Source organism: Myotis yumanensis, unplaced genomic scaffold (genome assembly GCF_028538775.1).
Source record: "Myotis yumanensis isolate MYYU_CA2020_CCGP unplaced genomic scaffold, mMyoYum1.0.hap1 SCAF_10, whole genome shotgun sequence".
NCBI classification, from domain to species: Eukaryota; Metazoa; Chordata; class Mammalia; order Chiroptera; family Vespertilionidae; genus Myotis; species Myotis yumanensis.
The window spans coordinates 19,719,028-19,737,505 of NW_027223761.1; the positions used below are offsets into that span (position 1 = coordinate 19,719,028).

At 42.6% G+C, this 18,478-nt stretch overlaps 1 protein-coding gene across 1 annotated transcript; it reads right to left on the reverse strand.

Moving 5' to 3' along the window:
- Positions 1–1,849: 1,849 nt before the first annotated feature.
- Positions 1,850–2,803, reverse strand: LOC139017962 (olfactory receptor 5B21-like). Its single transcript, XM_070426584.1, has one exon. The coding sequence runs from the start codon at positions 2,798–2,800 to the stop codon at positions 1,850–1,852; it is 951 nt and encodes a 316-aa protein (XP_070282685.1). The 5' UTR covers positions 2,801–2,803.
- Between the last annotated feature and the right edge of the window lie 15,675 nt (positions 2,804–18,478).

Genomic DNA, 18,478 nt, shown 5'->3' on the forward strand with positions numbered 1-18,478 from the left:
TGTCATGGCCTGGGATCCAGGAGAAGCTCCTGATATCTTAGGAGCCGGTGGCCTTATGCCAGAGAAATCTTCTCCTACAAATCAGCCTCACGTTCCAAAATTCTTTCTTTGCTCCTTTCTCCACAAGACTCATGATCAACCCTTCTTATACAGACACTGCCCTGTGCATAATAGAATTTGATCATCTCGAAGCTAATTTTCTTGATTTAGCACATCAAGATTTCTGGTTTTCACATTTAAAATATCCATTTTTTTGTGTGTGTGTAATCTTGAAATCATAAAATATGGGATGTCTTAGACTAATTATAGCTATAAACGCCATCAAGCAGTTGATATGTGAGAAGTTAAATTAATCTTCACTCCCTTGCCATGCACACACATTCACTCACACCCTCTAGCACATGAAATAAGACCTGCTGGTAGACTTGCCGTTGTGCGTCATAGTGCCTTTCCTATCTTAAGAATGCAATTTCCACGGGCTTTTTTATCCTCAGAGCATCTAATTACAGAACATCAGAAAGCAACAGGGTTCCAGAGGTGAACTGATCATTGAAAAAACAGAGGCAAAGAGGGCACAGAGAGCTATTATGTGTGTTTTCAATAGATTCACCAAACTTAAGGGTGCTGAGAAAGCCAAGCATTTAATTCAGAAGACAAATATCCTCTTTTATAACTCTTGTGGGAAATTGCTTTTTTTTTTTTTCCAAACCTTCTCTGCAAGTTTTGGTAATGATGTTAGAAAAAGGCCAAAAGCATAGAACAGAATGCAGCTCTTTAAAGAAAGATATGTTTATTCAGGTTAAAGTTTAAACAATTTATCTGCTGAAGCTGTCACATACACAAGGTAACTAATTGTTTTCTACCAAGGCTGTCCCAATACTTCAATGGAAGGAGATGGAGAGTATGACACACAACTGGTGAGCAAGAGTGACCTATGGGTGGGCACAGAAGGTGGGGAGTTGGAAGGATTTAATACTGGGTCACCTGACTCTTGGTCCAGTGCTCTCTAAGACATTACAACCTTCTCTAAGACATTATTAAAAATACTGAAACATCTTTTTCAGCATTAGAAACTTTACTTTGCAATCCATGGACCAAAGAGATGAAAAGCAACACACTGTTCAGCCCAGTTGAAAAATATTATACAGGGACAATGTGATCCTGACACCAATTTTTATTTTTTTAAATTTCTTTATTGATTAAGGTATTACATATGTATCCTTATCCCACAATTGCCTCTCCACCCCCACCCCCTCACCCCCACTTATGTCCTCACCCCCATGTTGTCTGTGTCCATTGGTTAGGCTTATACAAGTCCTTTGGTTGATCTCTCTCCCTTACCCCCACCCTCCCCTACCTTCCCTCTGAGGTTTGATGATCTGATCAATGCTTCTTTGTCTCTGGATCTGTTTTTGTTTATTAGTTTATGTTGTTCATTATATTCCATAAATGAGTGAGATCGTGTGATATTTATCTTTCTCTGACTGGCTTATTTCACTTAGCATAATGCTCTCCAGTTCCATCCATGCTGTTGCAAATGGTAAGAATTTTAATAGTGAGTGGAAATTTCTTCCCATTAAAAATAGGAAGGGGAAATTCAGTGCATTCAGCTTGTTTTCATCTTTTGCTTTAAACCATGTCAAGAAACAAATGCAAGAAGGATGTAAATGTCCCATGCTGCCATTCACCAAAAATAAAATTATCTTCCTGAGTGAGACATTTCAAAGTGCTGCTTTTACAACATCTCCTAATAGCAGAAGTAACCACTGTTTTTGGAAAAGAAAAAACTGAAATCTGTCAAACCTCAAAAGTCAGGAAGGCATTTAGGTCTGATATTTTAGGTATCTGCCTATTTCCTTCTCACACCTAAAGATTGGGAGTGAAGTATGTTGAGCATTTTCCAGAGAGCATTTTTCACTTCTTTGTTTCGAAGGCTATAGATCAAGGGGTTCAGCATGGGAACCACCACCGTATAGAACACAGATGCTGTTTTGTCCGTGTCCATGGACTGGCTGGAGCTGGGCTGTAAGTACATAAAGATGACTGAGCCATAGAATATGGTCACTGCCGTGAGATGCGACGCGCACGTAGAGAAGGCTTTCTTCTTTCCTTCAGCAGACTGTATCCTCTGAATGGAGATGTATATGAAGAGGTAAGAGATGAGAATGACCGTGAAGGTGAAAAGGACATTAAAGCCAACAACACAGAAGACAAACAATTTGCTGATATATGTGTTGGAGCATGAAAGAGCTAGGAGTGGGGGAATGTCACAGAAAAAGTGATTAATTTCATTAGAACCACAGAAGGAGAGTCTGAAGGTATTTGCCGTGTGGATGGAAGCATTGAGGAAGCCACAGATATAGGAGCCGATTGTCAGGAGGGCACACACACCTGTGGTCATGGTGCTGGTATAATGAAGAGGCCTGCAGATGGCTGCATGGCGGTCATAGGCCATGGAGGCCAGGAGGTAAACCTCGACAGTGGCAAAACCCACAAACAAAAATAACTGAGCAGCACATCCATTGTAGGAGATGACTTTGTTCCCTGACTGCAATGCAGCCACCATCTTCGGAGCTACAGCTGATGAGTAACCCAGGTCTACAAAGGACAGGTTGCTGAGGAAGAAGTACATTGGAGTGTGAAGGTGAGAGTCTGAGTGGATTATCACCATGATCCCACAATTCCCAACCAGAGTAATGAGGTAGATGAACAAAAATACCAGGAGGAGGGGAACCTGAAGTTTGGGGTCATCTGTTAATCCCAAAAGGATGAACGTTGTCACTTCTGTGCTGTTCTCCATTGAGGTCAACTTGAGTTTACCCTGGCAATTAAAGAAGAGAAGCCAATGAAACTCAGATGTACAAGAGGAATTTTGGGATGTTATTGTCAGGAAGGGGGAGAAATCCCCCCTCTACCCTTCTTCAGTTTCTAGAGCTTGACTAATAATAAAATAATAACATTGATGCAAGAATAGATTAATAGGAGAAAAAACAATTTAATATGTGCACACAAGAGAACCACAATATGATGCTCAGATCATAAAATGAGGCTCAAAGAAATGATCAGACTAGGCACCCTTTTGTACTTTTTTAGACAAAGAGGCAATAAATTTATGAGAAATTGACAGGACAACATCAGTGCTCACTAGGAAGGAATCTAAGCAAGGTTGGGCTTGGGTAGTAAAGGTTATGAAGTGTGTTTATACAGACTTTTTCAACACTGACTTGGGATTTTTTTAGTATAATAAATTTTTTATATATTTATTTTTATATAAATAATATTATGCATAAACAACTATTACCTTTTTGTTTATGGAGATCGATTCTCAAAGTCTTTTTAGTTTTGTTTTCCAAAGGCCAGTCATATTTTAAAAATAGGAGGATGATTGCTCAACTAGAATCTATTAAGATTACAAGTTGTCAGAAGCCTAAACTAACCAGAATTTTTAATAATGCACATATTAGGAATGATAAATGTTTAGAAAATAACAGTTATTCTTTTAAGAATGCATTATTATATCAACACTGACAAAATTTAGCTCATTTTTCTACCTTCTAAAAATCCAGATCAACCCTAGCCCAACTGAACTTCAAAGAGCCTTAGTTAATCTGCACTCTGGATTTTTTTTTTGAGTTTTGTGATGGGGTTGTCTCTCAGCCCTCAGGAATGGAGAGGTCACCTATCACACAGAGATTTATTTTCTGCATTTAGAGAGACAGAGGAGAGACAGAGAGCTCCTCCCATTCCTGCTGCTTCTCAAATCACTTTAGTTTGAAATAATCAATATGCCATTGTGGGATATCTTGGGGCATCCTGCTCTGGGCCCTGACAATATAAAAATAGAAAACTAATATATATTGATAATCCCTCACTATAACCCAAGCATTGTTCCAAGGGCTTTACTAGTGGTTAACTCATTTAATTTTCACACCAATTTTTTGAGTTGATTTTCTTATTTTCCTCATTCTACACAAGGAGTAACTGTACAGATGAACATAATCCACTCCCTCATTTCCAACTTGTCACCTTCACAAACAATGCCCCACAGGATAAAACATGCAAACAGAGCATTTTGCTTTCTTATTGGGTTATATCCAGCTGTCAGTCTAAGTTACACTTGGTCTCTTTTTTCTGACTACTCTCTGCTCCTAAAGTGTAGTAGCTTTTAGATGGGGACTGGAGAGCTATTACTATAAAATGATGATAATAACAAGAAGAAGAAGAAGAAGAAGAAGAAGAAGAAGAAGAAGAAGGAGGAGGAGGAGGAGGAGGAGGAGGAGGAGGAGGAGGAGGAGGAGGAGAACTACTGCCCAAAGTCAGATAACTGATAAGTGTTGGAAGTAGAATTCAAACCTTGGTCTGTTTGATATTAAATCTAGAGCTCTGAACTACAACATTTAATGTCTTTATGAGTTTACCTTTCAACAATGATTTAACTGAAAGTCATATTTATATATTTACATGGAGATAGATACATCTCCACATCCTATCAGAAGTCTTTGTTATTGATCCTGGTTACTTACCATTAAGTCCTTCCTTCTCTGCTCTCTCAAAGCACACAGGTCTTGGTTGATTATCACAGTTTGTTGGACAACCACCCAGCTCCTTAATGGGTCTTAAGCCCTTTGGGATAGAGATGTCTTCATCTCTTCTGCCCACCAAGCCTACCATGGTCCCTTGCACACATAAATAAATATTTGGAAGAACATCAATAGCGAAGTGTTTAAACAAATTTTTCATGCTAACTCTACAACAAACAGCTGATTGTTCTCTTGTCTAGCTGGATCCAAGTTTCCTGCCAAAATATTAGCTTCGACTTGTGGTATGAAAAATATTCAGAAGTAAAATGAGATTGGGGATGGGCTGGCCTGGAGAAAGGCTGGTGACCTATTTCTAGAGTACTGTCTCTCATTGTTTTTCCTCAGACTGAGGTGTTTATAGGCCTTCCTGTTCTTGGTCACAGAGTGGATGGCAACAGGCCCAGATAAGGGAGGAGAGGAAAGATGTGGAGAAAGGAGAGAAAACAAGAAACAAGGGACTAGAAGGAAAAAAATGTTTCAGCTCTGCTTGACCTTGGCTTACCTTGGAAAGAAACTGCAGTGATCAGATTGGAAGGAGCCTTTTCTATATCACAAAAAGGGGGTGGGGATGTGGGGTGGGGCACCAAAAAAAGGGGAATGGGGGGGTGGGGCACATAAAAATGGGAGGGGGGGCAGCCCAATCTGTCCTGCCAGGACAACAATTACACACATAGTATGTGGCTGGCATCCTAAGAACTGGCTCAACCAGCTTGTGAACCAGTACTGGTCAGGAACCAGGATGACATTCCACTGCTCTTTCCCAATGTTTCACCTAAAAACCATGTTCCAGTGAATACCCTCAGACATGTCTTCTCACCCCTCTTTCGTTTTCCTTAGGATAAATTCCTAGAATTCTATACTTTCATCCGTTTTTTGTTTATTGGTAGAGTTCTATCCAATAATGTACCAATTGACTTTAGAACCAGCAAAAATTTCCGTTACATTTATCCAATCCTTTTGATTTTTTTTCCTTTTGACTTTTGGCATATGCATTACTCCCAAATTTAATGGACACAGTGTTCTATAATCTGTGCCAAGTAGTTTCCTGATCTTACCTATTAGAAAACTGAGGTATGTGATGTCCTTCAAGGTCACACAATTACTTAACTGCAATAGCTATACAATGCTACAGAGCAGAATTTCTCATCCTTGGCTCTATTAGCATTACAGCAGGACAGTTCTTTGGCTGGAGGTGGGGTGGGGGCCAGGGGAGGCTGTTCTATGCATTACAGGGTGTTTAGCTGTATCCCTGCACTCTACCTACTAGATGCCAGTAACACCTCCCTTCCCCAGTTGTGACAACCAACATTGTCTACAGACACTATCAAATGTTTCCTGGAGCAGGGATAGGGGAAGGCAACAACATCATCCCTGGTTGAGAATTCTAGAGTCTTTAAAACTCTGTTTTCCCTTCTTCATGTAATCACAACTATTCCATGAGTTACATATTTTATATATTTTATAGCATACATATATATTTTATGTCTATGTGAGATAAAGTGGCTGGTTTAAGGTCTAGAGTACCAACCAAATATTGCTGCATTGATGGGGGGAGTCCAAGAAGAGAAAACTCCTTGCCGAATACTATGGTTCTTTGACTAAAGAGATATTCACCCCCTTACCTCATAAACTAACCACTTTCCCAACACAAGCTAGAATAATTGACCTGGGAAAACTCCAAGAATGAAAGGCATGGATTCTGAATTCTATTCCAAAACACCTTCTCAAATGCTTATTCAATCAATTTCCTTGGTTAATACTGACCACCCAGTTACATTCAGCTATAGGTCTGATTTCTAACAGTTATCACACACTGCCTATATTGAACTGCCTCAGATTGCCATCTCCATACAGCAGCAATTAATACTCAAGGGATGGTCTATGACCTCTTGATGAGCAACTCTTCCCATTATGCATTGCAGTCACTGTTAATAATTGTGCCTGGATCCAGAGCAGAGAGAAATCTGGAGTCATGCAGAGAGAGGAAAGACCCCAACCCAAATCTCATTTGCTTCTGCTGCTGGTGTATTTCCTCCCACCCAAATCCTGCCAAGGCCAAGGTCTACTGCATAGGCTGAAAATAAATATCTCAAGGAGCCTCAAATGAGCAAAGACATTTTGAAAATATTTGAAGATAATACATGTTGGACTGTTTTATTGAATAGCAAATGAGAAACTGTGTTAAGGGGTTATAGAAGTCTAAGCCACCAAGATAGACAGTCTGAAAATAAAAGTTTTATCAAAGTTGTTTCCAAAGGGATTTGAAGAATTACTCCCCCCTCACCCCCACCCCCCAGTCATCACATTCCATTTGGGGAGTTCCAAAGAAGACTCTTAATAGAAAACTATCAGACTAAATTTCATGAAGAGACAAAGTTGTCACTGTTTTGTCAATCAGTATTCATGGCCTAGACTAGTGCCAGGCATATAGATTTTTAAATATTTGTTAAATGAATGAATGGACTAGAAGCTGAACCATTGAGTTAGAATAATGGTCTAAAGCTTAATAGCTGTGGGACTATAAAACAAGTCAAGTTCTTTCCATTAATAGAGGATTAGTAAGATAAAATATGAAAAAAATCAAGCCACTGTGTGGCCTATGGTGGGTTCTCAACACAAACTAATTTATTTATCTTTTTATTAAACTGTTGATTGATCATATGGACTTGGTTCCTGGGTTTTATTAATGCCAGTTGGTAGCAACATTCTATCTAGCAATGACTATGTCCCTTTCTATTTAAGAAAATGTGACCTAAAATTACCTATGGGAGGCTTACACTATCTTGATTTTTTGTAAGATTGTGGCAGAGGAGAGTGGGGAAAATGGAATTGAATCATTTTTATACCCACTTCTGAGCCCTTTTCTCCTAGACAAACCCATTATTTCTGCCCACAGTGTGAAGAATGCGGCTTTAAAAAAAGGTCAGGGAAAACATACCTCGCTCCTTGGGAATTGTGAGATCTTAATTTAGAGCTGCCTTCAACTACTGGACTTTTTGAAGTCTGAAAAGGAAAAAAAAAAAAAAAAAAAATGCTGTTTTGGTTTCTGAGGACCTCAGATTTCAAAGAGGAAAAGTTTACCTGAGGCTGTGTGCTAAAAGTATAAAGGCATTTCAGCTGCCTTTGCAGTTGGTTTCAGAGTGAATGGTACCAAACTATGTGGTAAGGCCTGGGTCCGCCAGAAGCTGGCATCTATGTAGATCTGGGATCCTTAAAGGGAAGGTCTCTAAGGTCTCAACCCCAAGCGACCTAAGGTTCAGTGACAGTCAAACAAGTAATCAAGTGAGGGGTTGCTTTCCTGAGGGAGTGAAACATTATTATGCCACGGAAGCAAAGGCTCAGGGGGGAGCCCGTTCTTCAGGCTAAATGATTGATGATCAAGTTCCATCAAAAATACCTTCAAAGGAGCTGGGGGGTCCAACCATTTCCTACTCAACCCACAGAAGAGTATTGCTGTGAGTATTGGGACCTAAAACTAAATGGGGAGAAGTTTTAAAATGCCAAATAAAGATGATAAACATCAGAATCTCTATTTTGCCCAAACCCAGCTCTGACTAAAGAACCCCACGTTCCTAGGAGCTCTGTGGGTCAAAATACTTTCAGAAAAAAATATTTCCCAATCAACTTGGTTTTAAATGAACTTTACAGAAAACAACAGATTTTATTTCAGCCTCTACTACAGCGGTTCTCAACCTGTGGGTCATGACCCCTTTGGGGGTCAAATGACCCTTTCACAGGGGTCACCTAAGACCATCAGAAAACACATATATAACTACATATTTTTTTTGTGATTAATCACTATGCTTTAATTATGTTCAATTTGTAACAATGAAAATACATCCTGCATATCAGATATTTACATTACGATTCATAACAGTAGCAAAATTACAGTTATGAAGTAGCCATGAAAATAATTTTATGGTTGGGGGTCACCACAACATGAGGAACTGTATTAAAGAGTCGTGGCATTAGGAAGGTTGAGAACCACTGCTCTACTGAATTTTCATATACTGGATGCCTTCTATATTTCAGGCCCTTGTTAAGTACTATTTGTGTGTTAGTTCACTTAATATTCACACAACCCTATGAGAAATCTATTATCTTTCCAATTTTACAGATGTGAAAACTTCAGTATATAACCAGTGCCCAGATCTTGGTTTCTAAAAATATCTATGATAATAAAAGCATTATTCCGGACATCATTCTGACGTCCTTCCAGACGAAGCTGCTGCGGCAGGGGCTGAGGCAAAGGTGGTTAGGGGCAATCAGGCAGGCAGGCAAGCGGTTAGGAGCCAGTGGTCCCGGATTGTAAGAGGGATATCCAACTGCTAGCAGTCGGACACCCGCTGAGGGGTCCCGGATTCTGAGAGTGTGCAGGCCAGGATGAGGGACCCAAACTCTCCCCCAACCCCTGTGCATGAATTTCGTGCACTGGGCCTCTAGTTTTTCAATAAAAAGAATCAGGGCTTCTTAGAGAAATGACTGATTCTAGAACTAAAGCAGGAAATTACCATATAGACCTGGAACATCTTGTAGTTCCAGAAAGAAAAGAGATGCTCAAGTCTGTCTGACTCAAAGTCTACATACTTTTACCCTGTGCCTACTGCTCCTATCAATGTATCTCCAATCAATATGGTGAGCAGAGTCTAGAAAAAATTCCTAATTCCCATGGGGACTCACAAATGCGTGTTCCAGTAAAGCCGGCTACAAAAGTGAAGCTTATTTACCTTTTTTATTTCATAATACTATTTTCATAGAAGAAGTTTTTGTTAGAATAATTTTAAAAATAAAAATGAGAAAGGGCCAATTAAGTGGCAAGCAGGTGATAGGAGGCCAAGGATATTTTTGTACCACTCTTGGAATTTTGTAGCATCTAATATCCTGATCCCAAAGACTATATTTCCTACTCATTATTTTTTTTTAATATATTTTATTGATTTTTTACAGAGAGGAAGGGAGAGAGACAGAGAGTTAGAAACATCGATGAGAGAGAAACATTGACCAGCTGCCTCCTGCACATCTCCCACTGGGGATGTGCCTGCAACCAAGGCACATGCCCTTGACCGGAATCGAACCTGGGACCTCTCAGTCCGCAGGCCGACGCTCTATCCACTGAGCCAAACCAGTTTCGGCTCCTACTCATTATTGTAGTGGATCAATACAACAACCAAGCAAAAACAAACAAGAGGAAGAGGGAGAGAAATAGGGAAAGAAGAAAAAAGAAAGAGAAGAGAGAAGAAAAGCAAGGAGGAGAAGGAGAAAGAAGTGGGAGGCGGAAGGGGAGAAAGGGGAAAGAAGAGGAAATTTCACCTGTAGCTTGAACACCCTAGCAACTGAGACAATCTAACCCAAATATCTGGTTCTATGAAATAATTTAGTGCTCTCCTTTATCAGCGTTAAACATTCTAAAAAAAATTAAATAGCCTATGAAGACTATTAACATGGCAATGTGTAATGGTCATCTGCTAGTTACTAAATGGATATCTTAGATAAATCATTAATCTCTTTGAGACTCATCAATTCCTCATGGCACTGAATTTATCTTTCTTTTCCCTCCCAAAGGCTCTTCATTTCTGGGCCAATAATTCCACTTTGACCTCTCTGGCTCCTTCACTGTTGGCCTCCTTAAAAAAATCAAATAGTGACTTTGCCTTCAAATAGTATATGTTAAGGTTTTGGAAAAATAAAGGAAGGAGAAGCAAGAGGCCAACTCTGACTTTTGAATTAGTTCAAGGCCAGATGGCAGTATCTGTCCATCCATCTTCAAGTTAATGCTTCCACCTACTGGCCATTTCGAGCCTTTCATGTGATGAGCTATCCCATGGTGCTGGCTGGGAAAAATGAGAGGTTGTCTTCCTCTGAGGCACTAGCCAGTAAGTTCATAGAGGAAAAATACTTTGGACTTAGAAGAGGAATCAAGAAGCTACTAGCCTGTCTAAAAATGTTAATTTCATGGTCACATCGGATGTCAGTACCTTTTAAGACCTAAGCAACCACTAGTTGTTAAGGTGCACAAGGCACCATAGCCCAGAGGTGATAAGTACAGTCCCTAGAGCTAGATGCATAGATTCAGATCCCAGCTCCCCCTTCTAATGCTTGGAAGGCTCAGACAAGTCATTTAGTCTCTCCAATCCTCCCTTTCTCATTACAGGGTTGTTGTGAGAGTTAAGTTAATAAATGTAAAGTATTTATAAAACGAGCATTATATAAATATGTCTTGCTTTGTAAATATCTAATTTGATCAAGGAATAAACTGAGATTGTTAGAGGTGATCTGCCTAAAGCCACTCATTGAAACCTGTGACTCTAAGACTCTCGACTTATTTCTGTTCATCGATTTCCCCAGAATTTCCCGAGTGTCTGTTGACTCTTCAGGCCCATTCAGATATCCGCACCCTCTGGATGGCATCTTCATCTCCTTTACTAAGATTGGGGCCATCTAATGTTAATTTCCCCTTAACCTCTCCATTTAAATCAACCTCGTCCTCTTCTGCCTTCCTGTCTCAGGACCTCTCCTCTTTTTCTCTTGCCCCCTCCATCTATACTGTTGATTCTCTCTCTACTTACTTTTGTGAGCTCTCACAATAGCAATTAGTCCCTGTTCTTTATATTCTTCTTTTCTTGCTCCTACCAGACTTATCCACAAATATGCTTGTTACCTATCCCTTCTCTCAAAACTCTAAAGAAGCTTTCTCCCACCCTAATATACCCTAGTACAGATGTCCCTCCTTCAATTATCAAGAGTAGTCTACATTCTATCTTCAGTCCATTGTAGTCTAGCCTCAACTACTTCCACCCTCATTCTACTGAGACAATATTTAAAGGTAATTCCAGAGCCAGTTTCACAGATAGGCATCCAGTGTTGTCACACGGGTCTCAGAAAGGCCCCATCTTGGGGTTGAATGCCCTGCACTTGCCATCTTCAAATCATCAATAATTTTACCTTTGCAACTGTGTTTTGTAAGTAAAATCCAATGGGATGATGGAGCATGCATGGGAAGCTTGGACCCTCAGCTGCTTCATGGTCCCACCTTCCACTGTCTCCCATTCTTTCTTCAGTCTATGGTGTTCAAAACCTGATTACTTGCTTGCTGTCTACAAGATAATGAGCAATAGAGGTGGGATGGATCATAAAGTCTTCCTTACCTTTCAACTATAACTTCAATACATCAATCTCAAATGAACCAAACTGATGCAGGAACCATGACAGTGTGTTAACTAGAAGAAAACAGGTTTATGACTCAACAAGTAGAAATCATTGACCGTGGAGGCCAATTTGAATACATGGACGAAGATATGTTCACCAAGACACAACTGGAGATCACTCCTCAGCAAATAATGTCTGTGATTGTTAATTTTTTTTAAAAAAGATTATTTTGGAGTAGAATGACTTTTCATCCCTAAGAGCAGAATATGCAAAAATAAAACTTGAAGTACATCAGTTAAAATAATAGTAACAAGTGAACTGATCAAAGTCTGAACCGTTGCAAAATTAGACTTTAATCTAGAAAAGAGGAGAATAAAAGAATCGTAACCATTGAGTGAAAGGAAGCTGCTGGAAATGAGGACAGAAATGGTGGCCTGCACGCCCCGCCAGATCAGGCCCTCTCCTAGACAAAGAGAAAAACAGAACTAAGGTTTCTCACCTCAAAATCATTCTCTAGAAACAGAAGTTTGATAATATGAAAAATTTAGTAAGGTGTGTATTTACGTGCCTACCAGTAGCTCTGGGATTTTTATCACCTGTGGATATAATAAAATGTAGTGAGTTAGGGATTGGTTAACAGAATGAAGCCACCTAGCTGGAGATCAGATGTGGAATTATATCCTTGCTACTGTATTCTTTTAAGTAATTGCATTGTAATTCTTTAAGTTTTGAACTGGATTGTGTCCCCACAAAATTAACATGTGAAGCCCTGATTCCAAATGTGTTTGAATTTAGAGACTGGGCCTTTAAAGCAGTAATTAAGGTTAAATTAGGTCATGGGCTGGGGTCCTAACCCAATAGGACCAGTGTCCTTATTAATAAGAGGAAGAGATACTAGAGAGGCACACAGAGAAAAGGCTATATGAGGACACAGCGAGAAAGCGGCCATCTGTATGCCAAAGAGAGAGACTTCAGGAAAAACCAAACCCAATGACACCTTGATCTTGGACTTTCAGTCTCCAGAACTGTGAGAGAATAAATTTCTATTATGTAAGCCCCCAAGTTTGGTGTTTTGTTAAGACAGCCCTAGCAAACTAATACAAGTAACAGTGATGATAGGAATTTTCCTGGGAATTTCCCTTGAACTATGGTTAGGCCATTGATAGGCAGTGAAAACCACTGCAGTGGAAGCTTCCTGAACTTTTTTTGTGTGGTTCTGCTCTGTTAAACAAACTTAGCTGTTTTCTATCTGTGGGAAACAGCTAACTGGATGGGTTTCCTGTGCCACAGAAATTCACTTTGGAGCATTACTTTGTCAATATGTTGCCGCAAAGGAAGATTATGAGCTCAAACTCAAGCTCTTCTCCTAATCTTCCAGTATTTTCAGTTCCATCAGCTTTCATCCTGAGCCTTTAAAAAGATTTGTGAAATCATCCCAGAACAACGAAGGGCCAGCTACAGTTTCAGTCTCTGTGGAAATGCTAGAAGTTGACTTCACTTATCTCTTGGACTATTTTGCTAATGCCTTTCAGCCTTTCATGTATGGTTCTTGGCAGTTTACAAAGCCCCTTCTCACTTATTATCTTGGTTAATCCTCACTACAAACCCACATAGGAAGTATTATTGCCCATGTTTAGCATACTATGAAACTGAAGTTTGGAGAAGATAAATAGCTTAACTGAGGTTTACACAGTTTGTAAGTGGTAGAATCAACATTTGAGTGTTGGTTTGTCTTGTGCCAAGGCTACTGCTCTTGTTACTATCCCCCAAAACAGCATAAGCTACAGCCGTGAATCATTGTCCTGCCTTCATGCCCATACTTGTCCTTAAAAATTCACCCTGTGGGCCATGTTTCTGAACTGTGCTTCACATTGTTGATATAGAGCTTTATATATATACTAGAGGCCCGGTGCACAAAAATTTGTGCACTGGAGGGGGAGGGGGGTCTGCCAGCCTGGCCTGTGCCCTCTCGCAGTCTGGGACCCCTGGGAGATAACGACCTGCTGGCTTTGGCCTGCTCCTGGGTGGCAGAGGGCAGGCCCAATCCCTAAGTGCAGCCCCTGGTCAGGTCAGAGCAGGGCCGATCGGGGAGTTGGGGCACCGCCCCGTCATGCACAGAGCAGGGCGGATTGGGAGGTTGCGATGCCACCCTCGGTCACGCTCAGGGTAGGGCCAATCAGGGGATTGGGGCGCTGCCCCCTGTCACTCACAGAGCAGGGCCGATCAGGGGGTTGGGGCGCTGCCCCCTGTCCCTCACAGAGCAGGGCCGATCAGGGGGTTGGGGTGCTGCCCCCTGTCACTCACAGAGCAGGGCCCATCAGGGGGGTTGGGGCTCCGTACCCTGTCACACACAGAGCAGGGCTGATCAGGGGGTTGGGGAGCTCCCCCCTGTCACACACAGAGCAGGGCCCATCAGGGGGTTGAGGAGCTCCCCCCTGTCACTCACAGAGTAGGGCCGATAGGGGAGTTGGGGCACCGCCCCCTGTCACACACAGAGCTGGGCGGATCAAGGGGTTGGGGCGCTGCACCCTGTCACACTCAGGGCAGGACCAATGGGAAGGTTATGGCTCTACCCTGTCACACACAGAGCAAGGCCTGTGGAGGGGGGTTGGGGCGCCACCCTCTATCACCCACAGAGCAGGGCCGATCAGGGGGTTGGGGTGCCGCCACTGTCACACTCGGGGCAGGGCCGATGGAGAGGTTATGGCTCTACCCTGTCACACACAGAGGAGGGCCTGTATGTGTGTGGTGGGGGGGGGTTGGGGCGCTGCACCCTGTCACACACAGAGCAGGGCCGATCAGGGGGTTGGGGCGCTGCACCCTGTCAAACACAGAGCCGCAGGGCAATCAGGGGATTGGGGAGCTCCCCCCTATCAGGCACAGAGCAGGGCTGATCAGGGGGTTGGGGCGCCTTCCCCTCTCACAAACAGAGCAGGGAGGATAGGAAGGTTGTGGCCCCGCCCCCTGTCACACACAGAGCTGCAGGGTGATCAGGGGGTTTGGGCGCTGCCCCCTGTCACACTGATCCCGGTGCCGGGATCCTCGCTGCTCCGCTGATCCCAGTGCTGGGAGGCATATTACCCTTTTACTATATAGGATAGAGGCCTGGTGCACGGGTGGGAGCCGGCTGGTTTGCCCTGAAGGGTGTCCTGGATCAGGGTGGGGGTCCCCACTGGGGTGCCTGGCCAGGCTGGCTGAGGGGCTGAGGGCTGTTTTCCGGCTGGCAGGTGACTAAAAGCTCCCAACAGCTCCTTGTTTTCTTTTTTTTTTTATTCTGGGCCAGCTTTAGCTCTGAGGCCTCACTGCTGAAAACATCGATACAATGTTGCGGTCCGGGGCTGACTGAAAGCCGGTTTCTGGGGTTTTGTTTAGCTTCTATATTTGCAACATAGTACATAGTTGCTTAGAGTTGCAGCTGAGAGGCCGGCAAGTGAGGCGGGGAACGTTGGAGTCCACAGTCACTGGAGCAAGCAAGCCTCATGTTCACTTCCAGCTGCCTGGCTGCCGGCCGCCATCTTGGCTGACAGTTAATTTGCATAAGGATATGCTGATTAGCCAATGGGAAGGGTAGTGGTCGTACACTAATTACCATGTTTCTCTTTTATTAGTGTAGATAAAAAAGGTCTTGGGTAAAGACTAAGCAAACCTTGTTCTGGTTCTAGTGTTATCACTAAAATTGAATGATCTGTTCATGTAATAGATCATTTTTTTCATAAGTAAAATGGAAATAATAATCTTTGTCCACTCCCTTCCTCAATCCTCTCCACCATTGCAGCACTAGATTAATGCATTAAGCTCCATAGAGCTAGGAAAATTGTAAAGCTTTGTAAATAAATGTCTTACCACACATTCAAAGTATTGTGATTATTAGTGATTTGAATAGCTTTCCAATGAATTTTTTCTTATATGCTTACCCTTTCCTAATTGTACCCAAAGATGCTGTAAGTTCCCCACCCGTATCTGTTGGCACTTACTGCTAGGTGCACGTTGATGCTTTCAGGCACCTGTGACTTACACTAAGGGCTTTCTTCGACCAGAGAAGCATGTCCAGCTTGCATACAGGCCAGGCCAGAGAAGGCAGAGTGGGGTTGGGGAGATTGATTGACATTCCACATGTCCTACGCTAAATCCCAGAGGTTCTCAATAATATGAGCTCCGCCCTGACTGGTTTGGCTCAGTGGATAGAGCGTCGGTCTGCGGACTGAAAGGTCCCAGGTTCGATTCCAGTCAAGGGCATGTACCTTGGTTGCGGGCACGTCCCCAATGGGGGGTGTGCAGGAGGCAGCTGATCGATGTTTCTAACTCTCTATCTCTCTCCCTTCCTCTCTGTAAAAAAAGCAACAAAATATATATATATATATTTTTAAAAAATAATATGAGCTCCAACTTCATACAGCAATAACCTGGTCTTTAAAACATACTGCATTGGCCTAATTTTCTTTGCTATCTTATTTCTTCATTCTTCTACCTGTGTATCCAGAGTTGCCATAATAAATAGATTATTGCATATAATCCTCATCTCAGGGTCTGCTTCAAGGAAAACCCAAACTAAGAGACACCATAGGGTAAGTGATAGTTTCCCCAGGCAGTTTGTATAAAGAAAGTAATTGAATGAAAAGACACACCACCACCACACCCTTCTTTTTCTCAGGAGAGTGTGTTATATGTAACCCTTCTGGTTTCCCATGTTTCCTCCTTTGCTGGAAGCTCTGGAAATTTCAACTTGCTCAACTCACAAGTTCTTTTAGGTATCTTATAACATTCTCCCCTCCTATTTTCCTCTTTCAAAAATTTCACATTATACTAGAAAACTCTCTCTCCTTCTAAGCATCTCACTTTATTTTTACACCTTCAATATTTAATTCATGTCTGAAAATTCAAGAACCCCAGAGTGAGAAAGTCATACTTTCCAAGTGTCATTGAACACAATGAAAATCATCACCATCAACCTCCAAACTGAAAAGTTTCTCTAAAACCTCCTCTCAGATTCATTGGAAATGTCTTCTTTCTCTTCTTTGACCTCTTATAAACCCAATTTTCCTCAAGGACCAACTTTTCAGGATAAATGTAAATCTAATTATGTTGTGATTTAAAAATTTTCTTTGTTTTTATTTGCAAGGAACACATGAAGATTTTTTAAAACTATTTTTATTACAAACTAGAGGCCTGGTGCACAAAAATTTGTGCACTCGGAGGGTCCCTCAGCCAGGCCTGTGCCCTCTCGCAGTCTGGGAACCCTCGGGGGATGACCACCTGCTAGCTTAGGCCCGCTTCTAGGGGGATTGGGCCTACGCTGGAAGTCAGACATCCCTCTGGGAGCCCAGCAGCCCTCAGGGATGTCCACTTGCCAGCGGGGAGCAGGCCTAGCTGCAGTCAGACATCCTTAGCGCTGCTGAGGAGGCGGGAGAGGCTCCCACCACCACCACTGTGCTGGCAGCCATCAGCCTTGCTTGTGGCTGAGCAGAGCTCCCCCTGTGGGAGCACACTGACCACCAAGGGGCAGCTCCTGCATTGAGCGTCTGCCCCCTGGTGGTCAGTGTGTGTCATAGTGACCATTGATTCCCAGTCGCTCTGCTGTTAGGGTCAATTTGCATATTACCCTTTTATTATATAGGATAGAGGCCTGGTGCATGGGTGGGGGCTGCCTGGTTTGCCCTGAAGGGTGTCCCGGATCAGGGTGGGGGTCCCACTGGAGTGCCTGGCCAGTCTGGGTGAGTGGCTGATGGCTTTTTGCAGGCTAGTCACAGCCCCTTCAGGGTAGGGATCCCTGCTGGGGTGCCTGGCCAGCCTGGCTTAGGGGCTGATGGCTGTTTTCAGGCTGACCAAGCCCCCCAGCAGGGACCCTCATCCAATGAAGGTGTGGCCAGCCTGGGTGAGGGTCTGATGGCTGTTTTCAGACTGGCCAACCCCCCCAGCAGGGACCCTCATCCAATGAAGGTGTGGCCAGCCTGGGTGAGGGGCTGATGGCTGTTTACAGGCTGGCCACAGCCCCAGCCACCCAAGCTCCCAGTGGAGGCTGGCTGGAAGCAGGTATCTGGGATTTATTTGTCTTCTATAATTGAAACTTTGTTGACATGAGGGGAGGCCACAGCCGCCTCAGGGCAGGCAGGAAGCTTGGCTTCCTCCATCGCCCAGGCAACCAAGCCTCCTGCTTGCTCCAGCTCTGTGGCTGCTGGCCGCCATCTTGGTTGGGTTAATTTGCATATAGTCACTCTGACTGGCTTGGGGCGTAGCGAAGGTATGGTCAATTAGCATCTTTGTCTTTTATTAGTGTACTCAACATTACAGTAACATTGAAGATTTAATAGTTTTTTATGGATGAACACTAGACAAAGCAGCATACATAACATATTTGACAGCACATTTTTGCATCTTAGAGGATGACAGTACCCTCCACTTTCCTTACTGATATTGATACACATTATTCAACTTTACTAACAAATTGGACAGGAAAAAGAAGTTTTTATTCTAAATATATCAGCTATCCACAGGATACCTTAGACTTAAAATATGAAGTGTTTTACTGTACGCCAATTTAAAAGCATGGGGAAGTGATCAGATACTATTTTTGTCTATTTGTTTTTCATGGTGACATGCACATTCTGTGCCACTGTTGAGTGTATTTGTTCATTCATTTATTCATTCTTCTGCAACATGTTAAGCTTGTAAGAGAGAGAACATATCTATTGTGCTTACTCAGTTAACTGGTGAAAGATATCCACCTCAAATAAGTTCAAATAAAAAGGGGTGTG